This window comes from Vicugna pacos, chromosome 18 (assembly GCF_048564905.1).
Source record: "Vicugna pacos chromosome 18, VicPac4, whole genome shotgun sequence".
Taxonomy (NCBI): domain Eukaryota; kingdom Metazoa; phylum Chordata; class Mammalia; order Artiodactyla; family Camelidae; genus Vicugna; species Vicugna pacos.
Window position 1 is genome coordinate 27354498 of NC_133004.1, and position 25444 is coordinate 27379941.

Genomic DNA, 25444 nt, shown 5'->3' on the forward strand with positions numbered 1-25444 from the left:
CATGCAAAACACTTAGAATAGCACCTGGCACTCAAGTACTCAATAAATCTTGGTTAATATTACTTTTCAATCAAAACTCTCTTTAAGTTGAATGTGATGAATGTTCTACAGATAAAAGATAATTATCTAGTATTGAACATCTTTGCATGTTTGGTCAAAAGGGTCATAGACTTTGAGGTCCCTTGAAAGGCAAAAGCAGAATAATGAAAGGAAGACAAATAGATACCTTGCCTGGAAAACTGACCAACTCACTCTGAGAAATACAGAATGCACCTGAGTTATCTACACTACCCTAATTGTGGAAAAATATGCACAACCTAAAAGTTGAAAATTATGTTGTATTTGGTAGACAAAACTGAGTATTCAAATCCTGCTTTTCTCTGTTGTGAACCACCTTAAGGTGCACAGTTGGGGGTGGCTACAGTGGCTGATGGCTTGAGGATTCCACATCTTATGGTTACTGATATGACAGGCAACATTTTCCATCCACATAATTAATATGATGAAAGAAATCCTTTCTAAACATTTTCTTTTCTTCTCCTTTAGGGACAGTTTTAATTCCAGGAACCACTCAGTTGACCCAGAAAGACATCCTTTACAGACTACAATCTTCAAAAGCAAAGTGCATTATCACCAATGAAGTTTTAGCTCCAGCCGTAGATGCTGTTGCATCTGAATGTGAAAATCTGCACTCCAAGCTAATTGTGTCTCAGAAACCCAGAGAGGGGTGGCAGAACCTCAAGGAGATGATGAAGTGAGTAGCCTTAATTGTTATAGAACAGCTTCGCCCAAAAGAAAGGCAACATTGATCAGATAGTCGACCCATGATTGACCAGAAAAATGAAAATTAGAACAACAGACAGTCACTAGCTGGGGCCTAGGGCAAGTGTGTAGGAAGGTCAGTCACATGAGTGGGGTATAGATGAAGCAGGCACTGGTCAAGCAGAGGATGTTCAGAGAGTGAGAGAACACCCACCTTGAGCGACCTGACCGTACAAAGCACTTCAAATATACTAACTCATTTAAATCTCGCAGCAACTTAAGGGGCAGGTACTGTGATTATGCAGATAAATCAGGTCAAATGCTAGGATCTGGAAGAGCTGGGTTCCAAACTCAGGCAGTCTGGCTTCTGAGCCCACAGAATTCCTAACTGCGAAGTTTACTGCTTCTGAGAGACTGGCACGATAAACCTGCTTTAGATTTCAAGAGCAACCATATTTATGATCAAAGTGTAGGTACACAGCTATAGGCATTAACTTTTTTTAAAGAAAAAGAAATATGGAACCATAAATTAAACATTTGGCTTAGCTTTGTTAGAACTTAAAAATAGCTTTTCTGTATGTCTCATGGCCAGATATTTCTCTTTCATTCATTCTCAGCTCAATATTCCCAGGTAAAAATCGGTATGCTTCTTAGATACTCAACGTGCAGAGTTTACCTCCTCTCAGCTGCCCTGATGTATAGAATACATAGAAGCCCACTTACCCTTCAGAATTAAAATGTTTTCTTTCTCTTTAAGGCTTTTCCTTCCCTGGGCAGATACTTAGATCCTCTTCGGTCTTATTGTGTGCTGTATTCAGACCTATGTAGACTCTCTTGTGGGAAACAGAAAAACCATCCTTTTGAGGGGTCAGCAAATGTTTTCCATACAAGGGATGGATAGTAAATATATAGTACATGTACTCACCTCTGCTGTCATAGTGTGGAGAGCAGCCATAGACAGTATGTAAAAGAATGGACATGGCTGTGTTCCAATAAAACGTTACCTGCAAAAACGAAAGTCAGGCCAGATTTGTCCTGTGGGCTGTAGTTTGCCATCCCCATGCCTTAAATCATTACCCATGACTTCTGCTAACATACTCATTGTTTTTTAATGAGATGAATTTATTTTAATTTTTAAATGATCACATAATAAAATGAACTTTGGGGGGCATTATAGTTCTATGAATAAATACGTGTACAGATTCATGTAACTACTGCCTCAATCAGGACACACAACTCATTTCCATTACCCTAAAAAGACTCCTACATTCTATCCTTTTATTTCCACATCCTCCCCCTACCTTGAATTCCTGGCAATCATTAACCTTCTTTTTCTTTTTTTTTTAAACACTTCTATTGTGGTATGGTTCCTGTACAGTAAACTACACATATTTCAGATGTACAATTTGATGAATTTTGACAGATGTATACACCCATGAAAACCACCACCATAATCAAGATAGCTAACATTTCCATCACTGCCCAGGAGGTGCAATTTTTGAATTCCCAATTTATCTCTTCCCACCCTCTTTACCCTCTGGTAACAAGTTTGTTCTCTATGTCTGAGTCTGTTTCTGATTTGTAGGTAAGTTCATTTGTGTCCTTTTTGTTTTTTTTTAGATTCCACATATAAGTGATATCATATGGCATTTTTCTTTCTCTTTCTGGCTTACTTCACTTAGAATAACGATCTCCAGGTCCATCCATGTTGCTGCAAACAGCATTATTTTATTCTTTTTACTAACTGTCTCATTTTTTAAAACATACATTTTAAAGCATCCACAGTGAAGGGAAAGGGGAAATTCTTCACATATCCATGATTTCAAGATCGTAGAATCCTCATTCTGTTGAAAGGATGATAAAATTCTTGAGTTTTTTAACTGCTTCAAATTTTCTTCATCATACAGTAAAAAGCTATGAAGTCAGCTTGTTATAAATGGGCTATTGATGGCAAAGTTTAGTTTGCTTCTGGAAATCACCTCAAAAGATGGAGAGAGAGAGATGGCTTTTACCTTGGAGTTCAACCTAGGACACTGGGGTCTGACTCATGAGATGAAGAGATCCGAGTAAATCCTTTTCTGTCGTAACAGTCTATGACACTGTGTTTAATGTGCAGAATTATTGTAATTCTTCCTTCATAGACATGCCAGTGACAACCACACTTGTGTGAAGACAAAACACAATGAGATGATGGCCATTTTCTTTACCAGTGGAACAAGCGGATCTCCGAAAATGACCGGACACACCCACAGCAGTTTCGGTTTAGGATTATCTGTAAATGGAAGGTACTTTCACAGAACAGCAGCTTGAAGTGTCGACGCTACAAAGGTGATGATTCCTTCGTTGGTCTTTTAAATTTGTTTTCATATATACACACCAAGTCTATTCTTTGTCTTCCCAGGTTCTGGCTGGATTTGACCCCTTCAGATGTGATATGGAATACCTCAGACACAGGCTGGGCAAAATCTGCATGGAGCAGTGTTTTTTCTCCATGGATCCAGGGAGCATGTGTATTTGCACATTATTTGCCGCGGTTTGAGCCAACTTCCATCTTGCAAGTAAGGCAGAGCACAGGAGGTCAACCTTTAGAAATGCATTAGTGCTGTCACTGACAGGACTGGTGAATAAAGTAACCTGAAGAAATCAGAGTAGACAACATGAGTTAAGGTATTTCACATCTGGAAAATCAAATAAGCCCGAAAAAGAAATACAGAGGAAAGGTGTGAGTGTATTCTAACAGTGTTTTAAGTTTCTGCTGTGTCTACCATAGACTTTGAGGCACTTATTACAAATTGTGGTAAGACCACTTCTTCTCAATTGCAGACACTTTGCAAGTTTCCCATCACAGTCTTCTGTTCAGCACCAACTGCATATCGAATGCTTGTACGGAATGATAAGGCCAGGTAAGAAAGGCTGGTTGGTAAATGGGCACTTAGCTGGGGGAGGGGGAGAGGAAGAGGAAGCTATAATGTAAAAGGTCTCTCTGCCTAAAAACATAGTTCCAGCCCTGTCTTCTCCTTCTCCTCCTTCTTGCTTACATTCTGTAAATGATAATTATTACATCCAGGGCGGGTTCCCCAAGCAGGGAGAGGAATGGGAGGATTCAGCCACATGTACAGTTCTGAGCCCAGTGGTTATGGATAAGAAACTGTCTAATCTTTTGTATGATGACTGTTGCTTGCACTAAGAAAATAGAGGAGTCACCCCTATTTATAACCCTATCCCAGCAGAGAGGAAAGATGAATATCCTTTATTACTAATTCCATTTGAAAGTATGGATTGGTAACTATTTTTAAATTGATTTTATTTAATTTTTGAGGAGGAAATAATTCACATGGCATAAAATTCAATAGGTACAAAAGGATGTATAGAAAAAAGTCTTCCTCCACGTCTTGTCCTCAATCTCAGTTTGCCCTCTCCCCGACATCTATGCATGCACAAGCCAATATGTTCTCCCTGTCTCTTTTATAATGGGAACATGATATGCACACAGTTCTGCACCTTTCTTTCTTCACCTAACAATACATCCTGGAACTATGCTGTCCAATTTGGTAACCACTAGCCACATGTAGGTATTTAAAGTTTAAGTAAATTAAAAATTCTGTTCCAGACTGTAGTTAATAATAATACTATATTCCATATTTGAAGTTGCTAAGAGAGTAGATTTTAAAAGTTCTCATCATAAGAAGAAATATTTTTGTAACTATGTAGGGTGACAGATGTTGACTAGACTTACTGGGCTGATCATTTCACCATATATACAAATAACAAATCATTACATTGTACATCTAAAACTAATACATTATAGTTAATTATACCTCAATGAAAAAAAAAATCAGTTCCTCAGTTGTGCTAGTCATGCTTCAAGTGCTCAATAGCCACACAGGGTTAGAGGAGACAATAATGGACATCTCAGATTATAGAAATTTCTGTTATAACAAAATGTTCTTTTGGACAGTACTATCCAGGAACTTCTTTATTCCTTTTTAACAACTGCATAGTATTCCATTGCATAAATACTCCACAGCCAATTTAACCAGACAACTGGTAAACTTTTCATCACTGATTTAACATATTACTATGTGGTACCTTCCCTAGGAATAGCATGGCTTTTCTTTGCAACAAGTCACATCTCCCTCACAAATCAAGGGGAGAAAAGAAAAAAAATCTGATGTTTTGGGAGTCCTTTTATGATAGAATGGTTTGTTTATTTTGTATTGGAGAAGGAAGTTAGGAAAAAACTAAAACAAATTTTATGTTGAAATTTCAGTAAAACAATCCTAATTTCCATTTTTCTCCATTTTCTTCCTAAATTTAACTTGTTATCTGTCTTCTGAGAAGCTATAAGTTCAAAAGCTTAAAGCACTGTTTGAGTGCTGGGGAACCAATCAACCCTGAAGTGATTGAACAATGGAGAAATAAGACGGGTCTGGATATCTACGAAGGATATGGACAGACTGAAACGGTATACAGACCTCGCTGAAAAGACAAGACTGGACTAGATTCGGTTAGACGAATAGAAACCGAAGTGTTTATGACATCTTTATCAATTGTTTGACAAATAGGGAGGGAGTGGAGTGATTAGAACAGTTTAAAAAAAACAAAAACTTGAGGGATGTTAGTTGCAAAATTGCTCTGTGACATATACAATTTAAATAGCCATTCACTGAGAAAAAGCACTATATAATTAACAAGGGTAAGGACATTAAAATACTTTTTAAATAAAAAAATACTAGATCTACAAAAATATTCCGACTGAAGTAATAGGGAACTTTCTTAGGGCTGCCTAAGCATGGGAAATGCTAAGGGTAGGGTATAGCTCAAGAGGTACAGTGTGTGGTTAGCATGCATGAGGTCTTGGATTCAATCCCCAGTACTTCCATTAAACAAAAAAGTTAAATAAATAAACCTAATTACCTACCCCCCCCACAAAAAAAAAGGAAAATGCTGAGTTCCTTTCCTTGTTACTTGAAATACTAAGAGTTTGACAGACAGCTCCTTGACAAGCATACTCTAAAAAGGGTTCTCTAAAGAGCCTGTAGAAATAAGAATGAGAAGAGATTCTAGAGGAAATGGGTGAAATAGTAACAAAAGTGGCTGTTATGTAGGAAAGGGAGAGGATAAGATGGAGCAGACAAGAGAAAGGCTGAAAGAAATTTTTCAGTGTGTCTTTTTGTAATGCTTCAATTTATAAACCAGGAGAATGTAGTACTTGGTCAAAAATTAAAATGCCAAAAAATAAAATAAAAACAAAAATTGGCAAATTTCTTAAATAGAGACAGCATCATAAGTATCATGCAAATACAAGTACAAATGTTTTCATAAATATGGGTATTTTAGTAGTTATAAATTTATTTAGTGTTATAACTCATATTTGTTTGTTTAGTATCTATCTCTGTACTTCATGAGAGCAGAGAATTTATTTTGAGCCTGGTCCATAGCAAGTTCTCAATAAATATTTGTTGAATAAATGCATGGTGGATGAATGAATACATTTAAGTTACTGGTAATGTTACTTGACTCATTCTTCTTCACTAGGTGCTAATCTGTGGAAATTTTAAGGGAATGAAAATTAAGCCTGGCTCAATGGGAAAGCCTTCACCTGCCTTTGATGTTAAGGTTTGTACATCCCTTTCCAGGAAAATATTTAACAACCCAATCTGTTTACCACCTACCCCACTTCTGCTCCCTTATACTCCTAGTTTTAGGAATGATTATGCTCCTTTCATGACATCTTAACTTCCATGTAGAGATGGAAATGTGTTAGAAATGTTAGTTTATTGGTCTTTTTTTTTCCCATAGCAGTTGCTTATGCCAAGTAGTTCTAAGCATTTTATAAATATTAATTTCCAGAAGGAACCTATGAGAGACACAGCAATATTAGAATCATTTTACAGATGAGGACCAGAGAGGTTAAGGAAACACCCAAGGTCATACAGATCGTAGCTGCTAGTGCTAGGATTTGGTCCCAAGCAGTCTGGTTCCGGTGTCCATACTCTTAACACCACCATCACCCTGCCCCTTCTGGTTAGGGAGCTCCAGAACTCCTAAAAGCGTCAAGTGGACCAGAAGGGGCTACAGTTTACAGTGGCTGCAGCATTCTCCCTCTCTTCCTGAAGGACTGCCTGACCAGTTCCTGGCTCTCCTGTAACCACCGCCATTTTCACTACCTGATCCCTACTTATCCCATCAGCACATGTTGTACAGGGTTAAAGCTGCTCTCTGATCAACCCAGACAAAGCCAAGGATAGCCAAAGGAAATTACATTGATACGCAAAAGGAAACAATATCAACACAAACACAAAACAAAGGAGTTTCAAAGACCTCAGAACCAAACTTAATGAGGGTTAGCTGTAGATTAGATGACTATTTCCCAAGCTTCTCTGATCATAAAGAATCACCGGGGTGTGTTAGGGGATAGAAGGACCCTCGAATTGGAAAGCCCACCAGGTGGGTAGGCAAGCCCCTCACCCCACCGAAATGTGTAGGTTCTCACCGGCTGACTGTGAAAGAATTCTCAATACAGGCAGAGGGACAAAGTGAAAACAAGAGCTGCTTTTATTGCTCAGAGAGAAAAGAAAACACTAGAGATATAGGTCAGTGGTAGAGGGTGTGCTTTTGCATGCACGAGGTCCTCGGTCTAATCCCCAGTACCTCCATTAAAAATGTTTAAATAAATAAATAAATCTAATTACCTACTGCCCCCTCCCAAAAATCAGATAATATTTCTAAAGAGCATACCAAAATGCTTAGCACATACTAAAGGTCCAAAAGATAAGTGCTGTTAATTATTATTTACCTCTCTCTTGAATTCCTTAACTTTGAAAAGCTTTTCTAAGAAGAGAGGGGGTAGGGAACATTAGCCACATTCTATAAACAGACTTAACAATAGTTCTATAAACAGACTTAACTATTGTTTGAGGCTGAATAGTTTTTGAGGCTGAACAGTATTTCTTTGTATGTATACACAACATTTTGCTTATCTATTCATCTGTTGATGAATGCTTGGGTTGCTTCCACATTTTAGCTCTTGTGAAGAATGCTATGATAAACATGGGTATACAGATATCTCTCTGAGACCCTGCTTTCTATTCTTTTGAGAGTATACCCAGGAGTGGAATTACTGGATTATATAGTCATTTTATTTTTAATTTTCTTAGAGACTGCTGTACTGTTTTCCATAGTGGCTGTACCATTTTATTCCCACCAACAGTGCACAGGGGTTCCAATTTCTCCGTATCTTAGCCAACACTTGTTATGTTTTGTTTTGTTTTGTTTTATTTTGTTTTGTTTTGTTTGTTAGGAGCCATCCTATTAAGTGTGAGGTGGTATCTCATTATAGTTTTGATTTGCATTCCCCTAAAGCAGCCACCTTCATTTTTAACTCTTTCTCAAGGGCTCTTATTATTGGGCCCCTTGTTACCTAGCTAATATTATCTTTAGTGACATTTTGGCAACTAGGGGTGTACTCCAACCAGCTGGATATCAGGTTTTTGCAACTTTAGAGACCAAGCTCATAATCTTCTTGTTTAAACATTCTAGGAACCCTTAAATGATGAGGAATGTGATCTCCTCAGATAGACTGTTTTGTCTGTTTTCCCATCTATTAAATAGTAGTCTGTGTTAAATAATTGGAACTCTTTAACATCTCTTTCCTATCAATAATTTCTTGATACCTGGAGCCAAATACTTCTGAGACGCCTGGGAGGGAAGTTATACTTTTTTATTTGTAAGAACTTAAAAGTAAGTTTTTACGTTTAGAATTCCTTTGCCTTGCAAGCTTCTCATTGGGGACATAAGCCCTTTTCCTTCTGGAAAGGGCCAGATAAATATACCCTTACTTGCCAGCAAGCTACATCTCAGATTTGAAGGATGTGTATAAAAGCAGAGTAGAATTTTCATATTTAGAAACAGCTAAAAAGTCAGTTGAAGCAAAATCAGATATATGAGATAAGCAATCAACCTGAGAAATGCTTATCTGGATTTGTAGAAAATGGATTGAACTCCCTGGAGAGATTCCACGGAGAACTGCAATGATGAAAAGCATAGGATCTGGAGAGTGATTGTGAGATTTTAATTCCAGTTCAGTCATATACTGTGTTACTTAAAATCTCTGCACTTCAGTTTCCTCATGTGTAAAATGAGCATAATAATAGTTCTAACCAGATAGGGCTGTTGTAAGGACTAAAGAAAACAGTACATATGAAGTAGTTTCAGCATTAGCATTCATTACTTAGGATGTGGTAAGTGCTTAATAAATGCTAGCTACTTGTTTTAGAAAGTTTGATAACCAGTAATGAAATATTTATTTGAGAGGAAAAGATAATTAAGATATATTGCTAAATGATAAAAGCAGGTTGCAAAACACTCTATTATAAAGTGATCCTATTTTTTTCCTATGTCTGTATCATCTCAAAGGATATAACCAAAATGTGATTATTGCTGGGTGGCAGAATTAAAGAAAAATTTTATTCTTCTATCACATTTTGCTAACCTGCACTTTGTATTTTTCAATAAGAATTTAAATACATTTATTTCTCTTAAGAATTTAAAGTATACATAAAATGTTCTAAAGTCTGCATTCTTAAATGGCAAAAAAAAAACATGCAAAGATTTCAGATGTGACATTAAATAAAAATTTCCTTAAATTATTGTTTCATCCTGGATTTTCATTTCATTTCATTTCATTTTATTCATCCTAGATTTTAGATGCGAATGGCAATGTTCTACCTCCTGGACAAGAAGGAGATATTGGCATCCAAGTTCTACCTAACCGACCATGTGGCCTTTTTACTCATTATATAGTAAGAGACATTAAATAACATCTCATTTTCTTTGTATTTCTCAAAAGTGCTTGGTAACTCTCCCTATTTGCCACAGAATACACCTGGGATAGGTATTTGGCCTTTTCCTGAGAGATTCATTATCCCTCAGACAGGGAACTGGAGAAACACCCAAATGCTTATTAGAGAAGGGCACATTGGCCCCCCTAGGCCAGATGACTGCTCCAGGCCCATGAAGGTGAGGGGAAGGGATAGAAAGAAGACAGCCCTCTTAACATCATTAATCCTCTCCACTATAAATCAGCACACAGTCCTTTTCCTGAAATCTGATTAGGGGTCTCTCTTCATGGGAGGAGTGAGAGAGAAAGAATGGGGCAGTGAGACTTAAGTAAATTTCTTTCACTAGAGGCCTCTCAAGCTCCTTACTGTTTGCAAACATAGTTCATCTCTAATCACAGTATTCAAATTAGAGCAAAATTTGCTTCAATATAGTCAAAGGTCCAGGTTCTAATTGTCGGTGAATTTTACATAATGTAGCAATACTTCCTTTTTCTTCCTGCCAGATTTACAGAATCAATTCTCTGTTTTTGTGTAAAACAAAACCAAATATAAAAACAAATCAACAACAACAACAACAACAAAACCCTGTCTGTTCTTTGGATTATGAGGTGTAGGAACTTTCTTTTAACTCTGGATGTTGAATTCTCTCTTTTCCTACCAGTGTTTAGATGTTAACCAGTTAACAAGAGACTTATTTAGCAGACTCTGAGCTCGAGCTCCTGCAATATTTATTTTGTGACTCATCTAAGAAAATTCTTAGGATGGCAGCATGCCTAGTGTTTGTAGCTGGAGTTTACTTTTCTTATATTCGGCTGGCTCAATGCTAGCCTTTCATCCCTATTTCACACACTAGCTCCTCTTCATTCCAAGGATTCTCAAAACCACCAAAGTTTTCTTCCTTCTTAAAAATTTAAAAATCCAACTGAGGGGAGGGTATAGCTCAAGTGGTGGTCCTGGGTTCAATTCCCACTACCTCCTCTAAAAATAAATAGAAAACCTAATTACCTACCCCCTGGCCAAAAAAATAATACAGTAATAAATAAAATAAAAAATAAAATTTATTGAAAAAAAAATTCGACTGAGCAGAAGGGTCACATTCATAATAATTTTAATTATTATTTGTTTTATAGGATGATCCTACAAAAACAGCTTCAACTCTACGAGGCAATTTCTATATCACTGGAGACAGGGGCTATATGGATGAGGATGGCTATTTCTGGTTTGTTGCAAGATCAGATGACATCATATTATCCTCTGGGTAATTTTCTTCTTCATCTGTGGATATGCCTGTGTTGACTGATTGTAAGCATTCCAGAGTGAACCTTTTGCTCACCTTTATAAACTCCTGCCCTCTGTTTTATTTCCCAGTTACCGAATTGGGCCGTTTGAGGTAGAAAGTGCCCTGAGTGACCATCCTGCAGTTGCAGAGTCAGCTGTTGTCAGCAGCCCAGACCCCATCAGAGGAGAGGTAAAAGAGTTGATTCACCTCTATTTCGTAATTTGTTGGCAGTCTAGCACATACTGTGAAACAGTAGTTCACTGAAAGAGAATTACCCAAATGATTCATTCCATAACTATGCAAGTCAGATAGAGACCCATTACTAAATATGCACATCAGATAGAATATGCTAATCAGAAAGAACTGCTATAGAATAAGACTGAAAAATATATACTATAAATAATTTGAATCCTTTCCTTGGAGTGATGGGGCAATAGTGTGAATGCCAACAACCCAGACTCCCATCAGGATAGGGTGCCAGACATCAGCTAGATAGGATCCGGTCTGGAAACCAACGTGGTCCCTGGTGTAGCTCAAGAGGATAGACCGGCATCAAATATCAGGAGTGGGAGCAAGGTCAGAGACAGGAACTAAGTAACCAAAAGCAGGCGGGGCCGGTCAGTAAGGAAGGGACTCAGGACAGGAGCTATGAATAAGACAGGAGTCCTGAAAGCTCACTCCTGCTGGGGCTGATCGCGTGGTAGTTTAGGTTTAAAAGTTCCATGCCATCCTTCAGGTCACATTTGCCAGGCAGGGCCTCCAGGTAGTGAGAGCAGGGAACAGATTCAGTGATTATTAAAGTTTGTCCTGTTGCTCTGAATTCCACCAGGAGGGCTTCGTGAGCCTTAGCTCCTCCGGCACCTCTCCTCTACTATCAGTCATCCTTAGTTTTATCCAGCTAGACAGGTGCTTACTTGGTAGCTAAGCCTTTGGGAACGGAGTTAGCTTGATAGTCACCTGACATCCCAGAGTATAACACAGCCAAGATCTATCAGTGGGTTATGGCCCCACCGTAGCTCTGGGGTCTTGGTGTAGGGCTTGGGTTAGTCAAGTGAAGGGGAAGGTTTGACCAGCTTCCCAACATTACTAAGCTGCAGCGTTCCCCGGCAGATGTCCGGAATGAGGTTACCCATGCACAAAGTGGCCATGTGCTCCATGCCACAGGTAGCTCCTCTCTCTGGTAGCAGGACTGTCCTACTGGGTTGCGTATTTATCCAGGTGAGGTCCTGCCAGGCCTGTGACTGTGTAGCAAGTTCTGGAAGCATTGATCAGAAACAGATAAAATGAAGATTTTAGGACAATATCCAAAATATTGATCATTTTTATCTACCTACCATAGTTTTGCAACTTACTGTGTGCGTTTTCACATGGTTGACTATTTTGTAATAGTTCAGCTTTAAAAATTCCTAATGCTATTAGCTAATCATAACTAATTTGATAGTTTTCATCAATATTTAACTTTTTGTCTGGAAAACTATCCAAAAGCAAGTATTTCCCTAATTTAACTCCTGCTTCGATAGCTTTTGTGCTGTACTCTCAGTTAATTTTTTCTTTTTTTTTAAGAAATTTCACAGGGTTAATTTGCTTTTAAAAACTTAACTTCAGCCAATGACTTAATTTGTCTAGCCATATTTTCACAATTTTTAAAAATATGTTTTCTACAAGCCTTCTTTAAAAGACAAAAAAAGACAAAACTTCCAGTAGTGATAAAGGAATGGATGACTTTTGTCATTGCTGTTACTTCTGAAAAGAACGTTTAGATTTAAATACTATTTTAACATTGGAATGTGAAATAAAGAGCTGAGAAATATTTGTCTAGGTCACTGGGTTCCTAAATTTTTTGGATCACAAAAGTCTTTGGAATTTGAAGTCCATAGGACACTATTAGACGTAGGCAATGCTGGAAATGTTCTCTATTTGCACCATCCAATACAATAACCACATATGGCTACCAAGCACATGAGATGTAGCTACTGCCACTGAGAAAATTTTATTTTAATTAATTTAAGTAGCTACTGGCTACCACATTGAATAATGTTACCAAGTCCGAGTGTTACTGAACATAATCCAGTTGCTCGCTGATCAAAAATCAATACTCGAGAGAGGCAATGTTGATGGAAAGGAAAGTTGCTTTTAATCAGAATGCTGGCAATCTGGGGAGATGGTGGACTCAGTGTCCCCAAAATACAATTTCTGAAGATTCTGCTCAGCCATGAAAGTTGTTAAAGGGAAAATCTCCATTGATCATTGCGATAAGGGGGTCAGAGTCCTTGCCACCTCCTCCATTCTCTCCTCCCCTCCCTGCATGCAGGCTTGTCAGTTCCTTGTGAATTTTCCTTAGATGCTATCTTGTTTGGGAGCTTACTGAAAGGGAAGCCAGGGAAGTGATCCGGTCTTTTTTTTTTTTTTTTTCAAATGCTTACATATTTGACTGACAGGCAATGTCTCTAAAGAAGACGAGGATGTTAGTACAATTAGCTCCATAGCAGGTTGTGATGATTAAATTGTCTAATTATTCTTCTTTGTTGGAAAAGTTGAGTTCTATTTGTTTTTTGTTTTTGTTTTTAAGAGATGTGGTCATTTGTTAATTACTTATGCTCCATTTCTACTTCTTTGATCTGTGGGAAAAGACCAGCAGGTTAGGCAAGGTACTGTGTGGTCAAAAATTTTGAAAGATGTGCTTAAGCCAGAAATATGTAGGGCATGGGGGTGCCTGGTTTCAAGTTAGTTATAATATAGTTTTGCTACAGTGAGAAGAAAAGGGGTTTCCTGCTGGGATGGTTTCCTGCAAAGAGCTGCTTGCATGGTGGACGTTACAGTATCTGTAAAATAACTCGGAAATGTGCATCAGACAGTGAGTCTGTGACTCTGTTGTCAACTGCTTGAGCCTGCCCTTTTGTGACTCAGGGAGGCCTGGAGACTTCAGTTTTTGTATAAACAAGAGGCAGGGGTTGGGGATGCACAGGGTCTTTCTAGGTTTCACAAGCTCATACTGCTGTAGTAGGGAAGAACCAATCTGACTCCATATTGGGTCCATTTCTTTTACTTTAACCTTTGAATCCTGTTACTTTTGCTGTAAGTTAATCACTAAAGGGATGTTGCCTATCACTTACAGTACATTTAATGGCCCATCTCCAGGAACCCTGCCTCCCATGCTTGAGTCAGGAAACATCCTGACCTGTGAATGACTGCAGGAGAAGAAATTAATGCATCCCCTCCCTGAGTTTGGCTGGAACCAGGAAATATCTGCAACAGTTTATCACCTTTTTTACTTTACCTCCTCACTTCTCCCTCTTTGCTCTATAAAAGAAACTAGCATCCAAACCTGGGCAAGATAGTTTTTTGGGATGCTAGTCCTTCATCTTCTCGGTCTGCTAGCTTTCCGAATAAAGTTGCTATTCCTTGCCCAACAATTCATCTCTGGATTTATTGGTCTGTATTGCAGCGAGCAGATTCTGGAGGGGATGTGTTAATTTCTTCTTTCCTGCAGCCATTCACAGGTGGGCCTGGTCAGGATGTTTCCTGTGAGCTTAAACAAAGGTATTTTAGCTTGACACTCAGGCATGGGAGGCAGACTTCCTGGAGATGGGCTATTATGTATAAACTATAGGTGACATCCCTTTAGTGATTAACTTTTAGCAAAACAGAATACAAAGGTTAAATGGATCTGATCTGAAATCAGACATGTTTTCTCTATTACAATAGCACAACCATAGATTCTTCTCTAAACATGCTAAATTTTGGACAAAATGGATTTTAGGTTAAAAAAATCTTATACTTCTATATATAACACCTAGCATTTTTAATGACTTAGTATGTTCCAGGTGTTGTTACAAGCCCTACATGTATGTTAACTTATTTAATTCTCACAAACTCTTTTTACAGAGAAGGAAATTGGGACACAGAGAGGTGTCCTCACTTACCCAAGATTACAAGCAAAGTGTGACTCAAATCCAGGTTTCTGATTTCAGAGTTCATGCCCTTAACCATGTTAGGTTGTTCCTTATTATCATTTTCTGTAATTGTTTATAAAGCCTTTTATAAAGATAGACTTTATTCGAAGTATAAGGAATCATCAATATGCAAATCAGAAATTACAAACACTAGTTCTTAAAATAATTTGCCTCTGAACAATTAACTTATAGCAAGGATTTTTTTTAATTCATAAAAATACTGATAAGCAATAGAGCAGGCATAAATACAAATACATTTTATGAAACGTCAAAAATGGATAGGGTGAAATTGTATACATGCATACACATATACAACTGCTCCATGACAGATGTAAATTAGAAATTTTCAGGGTGTTTTGGCAAAGACGGAAATAGGTAATTACTCATAAAATGCTGTAAAACTGCTCCCTGGTAAACAATTAATCAAAATGTGAAAACTTTGTAACTGCAAGTCTTCATTTCTCACTAACTGGTTGTCCTAAGTGACTCATTGTTTAAGACAATTCACTTTTGATCAACTATTTACTCCCAGATCAAGGTGGATAGGTAATGTTGCCAGTTTATCTTGAAGCTGGATACATAAATCTATGAATTCAGTAAGATTTAAGCCCCTTAAGTGCAGGATATTTAGTCATAAAAGTTGCAGGTGACTCTTCAGGAACTATGACCACAAGGAAGCAGCATTCCATGGCAAACTTTGGGCTGGTAATCTGGATTTGGTGGTGCATACTCATTGATTCACCCAGAGTCCTGCCTCTAGGGGAGACAGTAAATGCAGTGCCCCAGGAGAGAACATTTAGAATCCCATTACACCCTTAAAGGGGACTACACAGGAGGAATGGCCTCTGTCTTCTCCATTAAAGGTCCAAAATCTTGGCATGATTTTCTAAAGCGTTTCAAGGTGAACTTTGGGGAACAGGATTTGTGAGCATTAAGTGATGAAGTCTTCCCTGCCTTCTACCAGTTAGAGAGGAAGGCCTACCAGCACGTCTACTCTTATTCCTCAGGGACAGGTGAGTCAGAGCAATAGCAAAGTGGCTGTCGCAAACTTCACAGTCTTGCATCAACAGAAGTGTCCATGGAATGGAAAGTGGACAGTCTCAATGAACCGTTTACTTCAACATGGATAAGGCAAACTCAGTGTAAATACGGTTTATAAGAGCCATACTCAAGGTGGTGAGCTATAAACTAGTCTAGATCAAGCGGGGTTGTTATATGAGAGATTGTGATTAGTAAATTACCAAGTTTCCAAAAGGAACTGTTTTGAAGGAAATAAAAGATGAGGGTAGAAGTCAAGAGCAGAGATGACCACAAACAGGTCAGAAAGTAGAGTTTAAGATGTATTTAGATGAGAAGGCTCAAGTGCAGATCATACACAAAGCAGGGGTTGCAGAACCTCTCTTGTATTAGATACAAAATAGGCAGTGTGGGGAGTCAACTGACTGGCTTAAGAGCACAGAGCTCGGATCTAAGCCTATTAAAGCTTCTGGCCCACCCCATCAGGTTCTCAGATTCCCAAATTAAAGAAAGTAAACAAGACACACTAAAACATAAAAATATACATCTTTCTGGTGTTTCAAATATTTATTTTAGGTAGTAAAGGCTTTTATTGTTCTGAACCCTGATTACAAGTCACATGATCAAGAACAACTGAAAAAGGAGATTCAGGAGCATGTAAAAAAGACTACAGCACCTTACAAATATCCCAGGAAGGTAAGTATTATTGAATAGTTTCTAACAGAACTGTTATATAATTGACTTTGTCTAAAGATAAAAACTTCTGGATTAATTTTCTTCCCTTGATATCAACAGGTAGAATTTATTCAAGAGCTGCCAAAGACTGTCAGTGGGAAGATAAAAAGAAAGGAACTGAAGAAGACAGAATGGGAAACAATTTAAATTCATTCCTTTAATTATCATGGTTATCTGTAAAACAAGACTCTGTAAAACCACAACATTATAAAGAGGTGATAAAAAATGTGATACTATGCTTATAAACTGATTTAAAATAGCTTGTGGTTATAACATCAGAGGCTGAATTTTGAAATAAATATTCAGTAAATCCCTCTGCATAAGCGTCAATATTCTTAATAATTTGGTAACATTAAAAAGAGTACCATCAATTGCTGAGGAATTTTTAAATTTACAGTATAGAAGCAGGTTTTGAACCAAATCTCTGATCTGTTGGATTTCAAATCTTAGTTGAATAATTCTTCTGATATGCTGATATACAAATCAGAACCAATTTTCAAGCATTGAAATAAGGCTTACACAAGTCATCAAAGTTTTTAGAAAAATTCAAAATATCAGAAGATTGTCATAATTCTCAAAATACAAGTATTTACCTGAAAACAGGCTAGGGATTTTTATTAGTCACATTTTTCTTCAATTTAAAAATAATTTAAAATATGTTTCAAGGTCTAACTGTAACAGGAGGGAGGATATCATGTTGTACACCAGAAACTAAAATTTTTTATCAGTTATAATTCAATAAAGGAAATAAGGGTATCCAATACTAGCATTGTTACTTAATATTTAATCTAATAAATCCAGTTTACCAAGTGTTTCGTTTGTGGTTCTTCATTTGTGGTTATCAAAAAGTATGATAAATTTGGCAAGTATTAACATATGAAATATAAAATAGTTCAAGGCATTATCAGAATACTCATAATGTTTGGGAATTTAAGGTACAACCAGGATTCATACATAAACAGAAAACAAATGTTAGATAATTGGTGAATGAAATTAGAAGCCAGTGAAAATTTTTTTCTTCTATTTTCAGTGTGTGTGTGTGTGTGTGTGAAAATGTGCTGAATAGCCCCAGTATAGCTTACAGAGCTCAGATACACTAAGTCCTCACAACTTGAAGCCCTATGCACATTTTTTTCTTTACTGCACTAAAAGTCACATTAAAGTAAAAACATTAGATGTAAAAAAAATTCAATTCCTCATTGAAGGTCTGAGTCTCAATGAATTTTTAGTAGAAAAATTTACATTTCTGTCACAAATATGGCTTGTTTCTGGAGAACTAAAAGTGAGTCTCCCTGGGGAATAAGACAGAACTATGCTGTTGCCTCTTTCCTTTTGAAGTGTTTGTTCCCATTTGAAATAACCACAACATTTTCTGTTTTCTTGGTATTTCCCAATAGGACAACAATAGAAAACTTTTCCATGGTTCGGTCCGTTATTCGAAACAACAAGTCTCTTAGATCTTCGGCCACACTTGCATAAAGGAGGTGTTATTTTCCCAGTCTTCCAAGGCTCCTGTAGGTTAACTCTAGAAGTTAAAACAGAGGGGAGAACCTTCCAGGAAGAACTGCTCATTGGAGAGCCATCAGATGATGCAGACTTTTCCTCATGAATAGTGAAGTTCTGTTTCTTTGCTGGTGGAAAAGGTAGGGGACTGGATGGATTCCTTTTAGTACCATCTAAAAGAAGATGTTTCCTCAGAACTAAAGGATGAGACATATTGGCATTAATACCATTGAAGCTACCTGCTTTATATTCAGGTAATTTAAAGTCAAAAACATCGGAACCTGGATCTTTGGCTTCTTTTATATTATAAATAGTAGTATGTGGACTCTTATACACAATAGACTTAGAGGTCTCAGATTTTTGAAGAGTTTCTTCTGTGCCTCCAAAGTTTTCATGATTTAACATTTCAGATTCTCCTAACCCCATTAACCTTTCTCCAGAATTAAATGAAATGTCTAAGTTTGAATCACTAATGGGAGGTATACAGCATAAATTCTGCTCAGGCTGAGATGCTGGCAGTAAAGCTACATCCTCCCAATCAGTCAGCATAGGTAAACAATCAAGAGCAGAACTCATTTCCGTATCACAAACATTATTAACAGATGAGATGGTCGTTGAAACAAGTACCAATTCTGAACCAACTGCTGAAGACTTAGAGTTGGTATTAAATGCAACATGTTGGTTTATTTGCTTCTGCATAGGTGTATTCAAGCTGGAAGACTGCAACTGCCCCAGAGAAGTCCAGGATTTAGTATTAAAAACAGATAAACAGCTTTTGCCATTGTGAAGACCTGCTTTTACATTGTCCTTTAGTTGTAACTGATCTTGCTGTACCTTTATAGGAGAATTCACACCAGCTGGCCTCATTTGAAGTTTCTGGTGAGATTTTATTGTATTTTCAGGCTCCCTATCATATATGCTGGGATCATGAACACTACTCATGCAGGCTGATGTTTCTTCAACTCGATCCGTATTCAAACTTCTGGCCAAAATGCTGGGATTCCTCTTAGTGGGAACCTGTGGTTCCACAGACAAATTCAACAGCTTTAGAAACTGCATTCATCATTTCTTTAGTATATATTATAGGATATGACCAAAAAAACCCCGTCATCATTGATTGATTTATAAATGACAGCATACATGACATTTACATTTCAATAAGCCTCCAATTACTTCCAGAGTTTGAAATGACAAGACACCACTAACCTTGTTCAAGGACCTTGTAATTTTCATTAAGCAACCATCCCTGATCATTTTCCAAGCAAGAAGGGCAGTATTCCGAGAATCATCCAACCCTGAGGAGACAGATGTCAAACACTGAATTTAGTGGCATCAGTGTAAAGAAAGAGCAAAAAAAAAAAATCACCACTTAAATAGAAATTAGAATATTGTTGGTTTTATGATCATTTACTAATTTTAATCATGATATATTGGTCTTGTGGAAAGCTGTGGCAGCCTTACCAATGAAAGACAGATTTCCCACATTTACAGAGGTGGTAAAATTTTGTCAGACAGTTCAACATGCTTGTAGGGACCATGTTTTATGAGTAATCTAATAGTCTTGTTCAGCTTTTTCAATAGTCCACTGTATTACCTGGGCATTTGTTTAATCTCCGATTGATCTGGCAAATTCTTTTCATTCTTTTTAGCAACTAGAAAGCCACTAGATGGCAGACTTAATCTTACAATATTTTATAAAAGGTAATTTGAAATTCTGGGAAACAAATTTGAATTTTATAGATTAGGGCCTTTTTCAGGATATTCCTTGTTAATGACATCACAAAAAAATGAGAGTCAAATGAAAGACTGCATAAAAATAAAATGACTTACATAATAAAATTATTTTCAATTTATACTAACCAAAATGTTCCCGTCCCAAGAATTGTATTCCCACTTCCTCCAGGGCACCACTTAGTCCTTTTGGTTTTCTCTTATAGAAAATCTAGTCAAGTAAAAAACAACATATCTAAAAAAATGATTACTATTTGAAAGGCTAAGTATTAAATTTTTCATAATTTTCAGCTCTATTAGATTTGAAACGTGCTGACTTTTGTGTTGTTTTTATATACTTTAAACATTTCAAAACAAATATTTTATTTGTAATAACCCAAACCTATGTGTAGGATAAAGTTTAATCATTTTTCAATAGAAGGAAAGTGAACATGCCCCCCATCTTTGACCTTTACCTTGTAAGTTACTCTGAGATCAATCCAGGAATTAAGGAACACAGGTTTTATTAGCTGTTTTCTTTTACACTCATACTCCAGGCAAACCCCCAAGTCCCAGTCTGCATTAAGTATATTAAAATAGAACACAGTCAATGATGCCAGCAGTTTTTACTTATGCTATCATCATTTAAAAATAAAATGCTGAAAGATATACAACAGAATAGTAGGACTTAGAATAATATATAACAGTATATATTATAATATACTATGTTGTATATATTACATATACTACATATGGTAAATATTATATACTATATACTAGAATAGTAAGATTTAATTGCCCTGCTTAATATCTAATAATTCTTCACTTTACAGGGGTGGGAGGGTTATAAGTTATAAAAGGAGTTAACAATAAGTTGGCTAATCGGTTACCAGGGAAACCAGTAGAGCAAGCCCTTCACACACCTTTGATAAGCTATCATGGTGGAGATGTACTGATATAAAGATTAGAACAATCACTAGCTTAGGCCAGGGGCAAGTATGTATTAAGAGGGCCATGTGAGCAGGGTGTAGGTGAAGCAGGGACTGGCTGAGCAGGGGATGTACAGAGAGAAAGAGAACAGCCATCGTGAGTGGCTTGATCACACAGGCTAGAAACCAAATATTGCTACCAATGACTATTAACAGCAATGCTCTGTCACAGGCATATAAAATATCTACCTTAAATGGTCCATTTTTTAAAAAATGTTTACATTTTAAGTGTAAAAGTATAAAAGCAAAACATGTGAGTTGATTGAGGACTCTTTTTTTCCAAAATTGTAGAAAATAGCATGATAAGAGTTTTCATTAAATTCTCTTTGCTCGGATTCAGAAGAACAGAGAGGAGCAATACAGATTCTTAAAGTTAGGGGTTAAATTTTTAAGGCATTTAAAAATTTTTAAGTACACATAAATTTACTTTTCTCGATCAGTATCTGCTAGGCACTTAGATTTCTTTTTGTGACCCAGGAAATTAACAAGTATAATTCTTACTAGAGATAAAGAACTACATAGTGGTAATGTTACTCATTTATGATTGATAGATAATAACTTATTTTTTTACCTGACCAAGTAACAAATGCACATAAGTTTACTTCAGAAGTAGAAATATCTGAAATCCCAGTAGCAAAAATAATTTTCTTCTCTTGTTGAATCTTCTGAATCCATTTACAGAACTGAGATAAGCAAATCTTCAGAGGGACTCCTTCATCAACTTGATCCTGGACAGAGTTACAAAATCTGAATTCAACAACTGAATTCCATAATTACAGAGCCCTTTAACTAGGCATGGGGGAGTGGTGAGCGATATAAACAAAGAAGAGGTTCTAACTAGCGAAGAGTTTACCTAGTGAAAAGACGTTAAAACATATAGGAGAGAGATAATGATTAGAATTCTGCGAAGTAAGAAAATTAGGTTGATCAATCTAAAATCATCCAGAAATACAACAAATAAACCCCGATCGACAGAAATTTGATGTCACTTAATTTCCATAAAATAAATTTGATATTCATTTTTATACTACTCTTCCTAATTTTTAAAGATTCCAGTGGACTTCTGGAGGGGTCTCCATTTTTCCTAACGATGAGTAAATCTAATTCTAAATGACGGGTAGCTTTTCTTTTTGACAACTGACTTCTAAAATTTAATATCTGCATCTTACCTGCTAGTTTGTTGGGGTGAGAGGGATGAGAAGTGGGGGGAAAAGGGCATACCTGCTTTATGCCTGTTAGTTCCATGCAAAATTCAGAAAGAATTGGATATTCCTGAGGCTGCACATAAGCATGAAACTCAGATTCAATCTCTCCAGTTGATGTGTTCAGCAATACAGCTGGAAATTCAACTACATGAAAGAATCATCAATTGACACTTTAATATGTAATTGTTAAATTAATGCTTCAATTAGTTTAAATTAAACATATATTACCATCATGTAGCATTACTGAACAACTGTTACTTCAGTAAAAGCATATTAAAATGACCAATGCAGTGTGATGTAATGGGTATAATAAAGTTATGCCAAAGAATAAGTCAAACTATTAAAGTTATGAGTATATCTACTTAAAACTCTTGAATGTATTTCCACAATTAAATATGAAGACCACATGGAAATTGAAACATATTTCTTCTTGCAAAGGTATTTTTGTCAGTTTCTATGCAATTGAAATTTTATATGTAATCCTAAGACAATTATTTTATATGATAATAAATTTAGGTGTTAGATTTTTGTTCTTTTTTTGTCAAGTCAGATTTTATAGTAAATTACTAATTTATAGATCATTTTGTTTTCTTAAACCGTTAGCTGTTATGTATCTATAAACTTTAAAATGACTCATCTAGTGCTATCTTTGACCATTGGCGGTCCAAACTTACTTATTTCCTGGCTCCGGTGGCGTATCCCATCATTCCAACATGTTGATTCAAAATCAATGACAATTAAGTAGTCAAACAACTGCTCTGTAAAGGATCAGAGTATCCTTATGCTTTACCAGTGTTAGAAGTGCAATGCTACAAAATATAAAGAAATTAAGCACACGACTTACTAGATTTGCTTCGTCCTACATTTCCATTTGCTGGTGCAGTTGACTTTCTCCTAATTAATCCAAGCTGCCTAAAAATGTAAAACAATCCAGTACGTTCAACAAACTCATCATACTCCTTTTTTATATAAGCTAACAAACTAATGGTATAACCCTCATTATTAATATAGTCATGTATTGTGATTCACAGGAAACTGAGCTAGACTTTGAGGGTAAAAGATTAGTTCTTTGTACTAACTTCCAAACTCTTGATTTTAGTAGTCATTCCACCTGCACAGGCCTCTAAGTGCATATTTGCAAACTTAGGTCAATTCTTTCTGCTCTCCTTATTTTACAGTAACACTGAGGAATTCAAGTGATTGTAAGGATGCCTGGAAAAGCTCGTTATTTATTTTTTATTTTTTAAATTTTTATTTGTTTTTTTGAAGTGGGGAGGTAATTAGGTTTATTTAGTGACTTACTTACTATTATTATTTTCAATGGAGGTACTGGGGATTGAACCCAGGACCTTGTGCATGCTAAGCACGCGCTCTACCACTGACGTATACCCTTTCCCCTCAAGGTATTTTTGCTTTTGCACTTTTCATGCCCTTGCTATGTGTACAGCACAGCTGTGAGAAGTCAGTGCAGGTCCAGCCTTCCAGGAGCTTAAAGTATCTGGGTAAAGAAACTACTGTAAAGTAATATATGATAAAGGATTCTTAAAGATAATATGCTAAGTCCACAGACAGGGATGAGCTTGCTACCTGAAAACTGGGTTTGCCTCTTGGTGGATGTTGAGCCAAAAGACACAACCAAGACAAAGGGCAGGAGAAGGAAGGATTTATTATTTGCAACAAGTAAGGAGAACATCGCGGATCTTCCCCAAAGCATGTCTCCCTGCACAGAAAAACTGGGAATGTTTTAAGCCAACGGTATATGCGTATTCATGAAGGGGCTTGGGTGGCTGAGATAGATTGCAAGCTTTAGCTGATTGAAGTCAAGAGGATCAGAAAAAATCAACAGCATCATCCTTTGGGTTCCAGTCAACCTGGTGGTCGTGCACTGCAGGCTTATCTTAACCCCTGAAACTCCCTGAAGATCTTTACTCACTGAGATCTGATAAAGGACAAGCATTTTGGACAGGCTTAGATCACAAAATGGCCTAGGCCAAAAACAGCTTCCCTTATGTCAAGAAAATCATGCCTGGTTCTTTCTCCAGGGAACCCCTACCCTATCTGCTTACAAGCTTACTGAGGTCTTAAGTGCCGTGAGACAAACTACGTCACTGAATAAGTAGAGTTTAACTAAGCAGACACCTCCCTTTCTAATTTTTTGTTGCAAGTGTGGTGGGGAGTTGGGAATAACAGCTGACATGTATTGATTGCTTACCACAGAGTAGACACTGAACTAAGATGGTGATTTCACTTCATCCTCAACAACTGCACAAGGTAGTTACTTTTGCTACTCTGAATGAAAAATGTTGCCTCCCATATCAGCATACAAAGGATGCTCAGGCCAGCAAGCCATCAGCCACCTACCTAACAATGCCAAAGGTGAGTCCTGGGGGAATTCAGGTTGGAGACAAACTGCCCTTGGGGGTGGCTGCCTGATGCCAAGTCCTCAGCCACTGCAGCCACCCCCAACCACATAACCTGAGGGAACTCTGGATGGGAAGAACAGGATACTGGCCCTAGATAAATAGCTACGGTGCATATCAAAGGTATGGCTTCAAGGAGCCCAGAATGTTGCATCTTCTTGTAAGTACTAAATTCATTAACTTGAGATACCTGGTTTCCTTTAATTAACAGCAATTTTTAACGTTCACATTACCTAGTCTTTGTTGCAAAGACCCCTATATACCATGGCTCCTCCTTTACCTCTTCGGAGCAGTCTCTCAAAATGACCTAAGAGGCTGCTTTCAGGGCTTAAGTCCTTAGTGTTGCCTACCACATAAAACATAATTCTCAACTTTTAGGCTGTGCATTTTCTTTTCAGCCAACATCACCTATATTCACTGAATGAGAAAAAGAATTTAGCAATTTGCAAAAGAACACATATTTGTTATTTGAACCCAGGATCATCCAACTCTAAAACCCACGCTATTCACTAATGCATTACACTGCTTCTATTAATCAGAAACGTGAACAGCGTGTCCGAGAATCAGGGAAAAGGCACAATGATGTACATTATGAGTTAAACGGATCACTAGTAAGTGGTAGGGAAAACAACTTGGTGGGTCCAGTGGAGCTGCCTGTGACCTCCCAACGGTCTTCCGGGGCCGTTCTTGTTTCCCGAGGTTTAGAATTGGCAGACACTGGCTCTAGGGTACACAGCTGAGAGCCCTGGTCTTTCCACCCTCGCTCAGAGGGCGGCCTGAGGCTCGAGACCGAGGTCCAGGAAGATACCTTTCAGCCCACGCCTGCAAAAGCAGGTCCGAGACATCGGAGCTGTCATAGAATGGAGGCTGACACCGCGAACCCTGACGCAGACGCCAGGGCCGGACCAGGAGCGACCCCCCTCCCCCTCGCCTCCCGCAAACCCCTCGCGTACCGTGCTAGCCTCTTGGTCGCCATTCCCGACACTCCTCTTTCGTCAAAGCCCAACTTCCGGAAGTTGCTCTACGCC

General features: G+C 37.5%; 2 protein-coding genes across 12 annotated transcripts in view; one reads left to right on the forward strand and one right to left on the reverse strand.

The window, feature by feature from the left end:
• The window catches only part of ACSM3 (acyl-CoA synthetase medium chain family member 3), a 29383-nt gene extending 12478 nt beyond the window's left edge, over positions 1-16905 (forward strand). Inside the window, exons 4-14 of one of the 3 annotated variants that reach the window (XM_006212113.3) lie at positions 547-754; positions 2904-3047; positions 3164-3320; positions 3586-3665; positions 5104-5227; positions 6301-6381; positions 9465-9566; positions 10736-10863; positions 10974-11073; positions 16431-16550; positions 16650-16905. In XM_006212113.3, coding sequence (XP_006212175.2) covers positions 547-754; positions 2904-3047; positions 3164-3320; positions 3586-3665; positions 5104-5227; positions 6301-6381; positions 9465-9566; positions 10736-10863; positions 10974-11073; positions 16431-16550; positions 16650-16736 — 1331 coding nt within the window. In that variant the 3' untranslated portion in view covers positions 16737-16905. The remainder of the gene's footprint in view (positions 1-546; positions 755-2903; positions 3048-3163; positions 3321-3585; positions 3666-5103; positions 5228-6300; positions 6382-9464; positions 9567-10735; positions 10864-10973; positions 11074-16430; positions 16551-16649) is intronic. The other 2 variants (XM_072942709.1, XM_072942710.1) reach the window with 2 other exon arrangements.
• On the reverse strand, positions 10697-25436 carry ERI2 (ERI1 exoribonuclease family member 2). 9 transcript variants are annotated; one of them, XR_012061154.1, is made up of 11 exons: positions 25370-25417; positions 22841-22908; positions 22671-22754; positions 22013-22140; positions 21363-21519; positions 20279-20379; positions 19953-20034; positions 19299-19387; positions 14210-14413; positions 12014-12139; positions 10697-11144 (listed from the first exon to the last, which is right to left on the reverse strand). XR_012061154.1 is itself a non-coding variant. In XM_072942706.1 (10 exons), exons 1-10 carry the CDS (start codon positions 25390-25392, stop codon positions 18284-18286), a joined length of 921 nt encoding a protein of 306 aa, XP_072798807.1. In that variant the 5' UTR covers positions 25393-25417; the 3' UTR covers positions 18180-18283. The 9 variants fall into 9 exon arrangements, 6 of the variants coding, with proteins under 6 accessions (XP_072798808.1, XP_072798809.1, XP_006212176.2 ...); XR_012061153.1 differs by having other exon boundaries at positions 10697-12139; XR_012061155.1 differs by lacking the exons at positions 10697-11144; positions 12014-12139 and adding an exon at positions 13025-13502.
• Between the last annotated feature and the right edge of the window lie 8 nt (positions 25437-25444).

What these genes read in the sequence shown, in the direction of transcription:
- ERI2 (XM_006212114.4), bottom strand. Translation starts at nt 25,392, where the DNA reads ATGGCGACCAAGAGGCTAGCACG. An exon ending in TGTAGGACGAAGCAAATCTA is followed by an intron (nt 22,755 to 22,840) that starts GTAAGTCGTGTG and finishes GATCCTTTACAG; the next exon opens with AGCAGTTGTTTGACTACTTA. An exon ending in CTTGGGACGGGAACATTTTG is followed by an intron (nt 19,388 to 19,952) that starts GTTAGTATAAAT and finishes CTGTCTCCTCAG; the next exon opens with GGTTGGATGATTCTCGGAAT.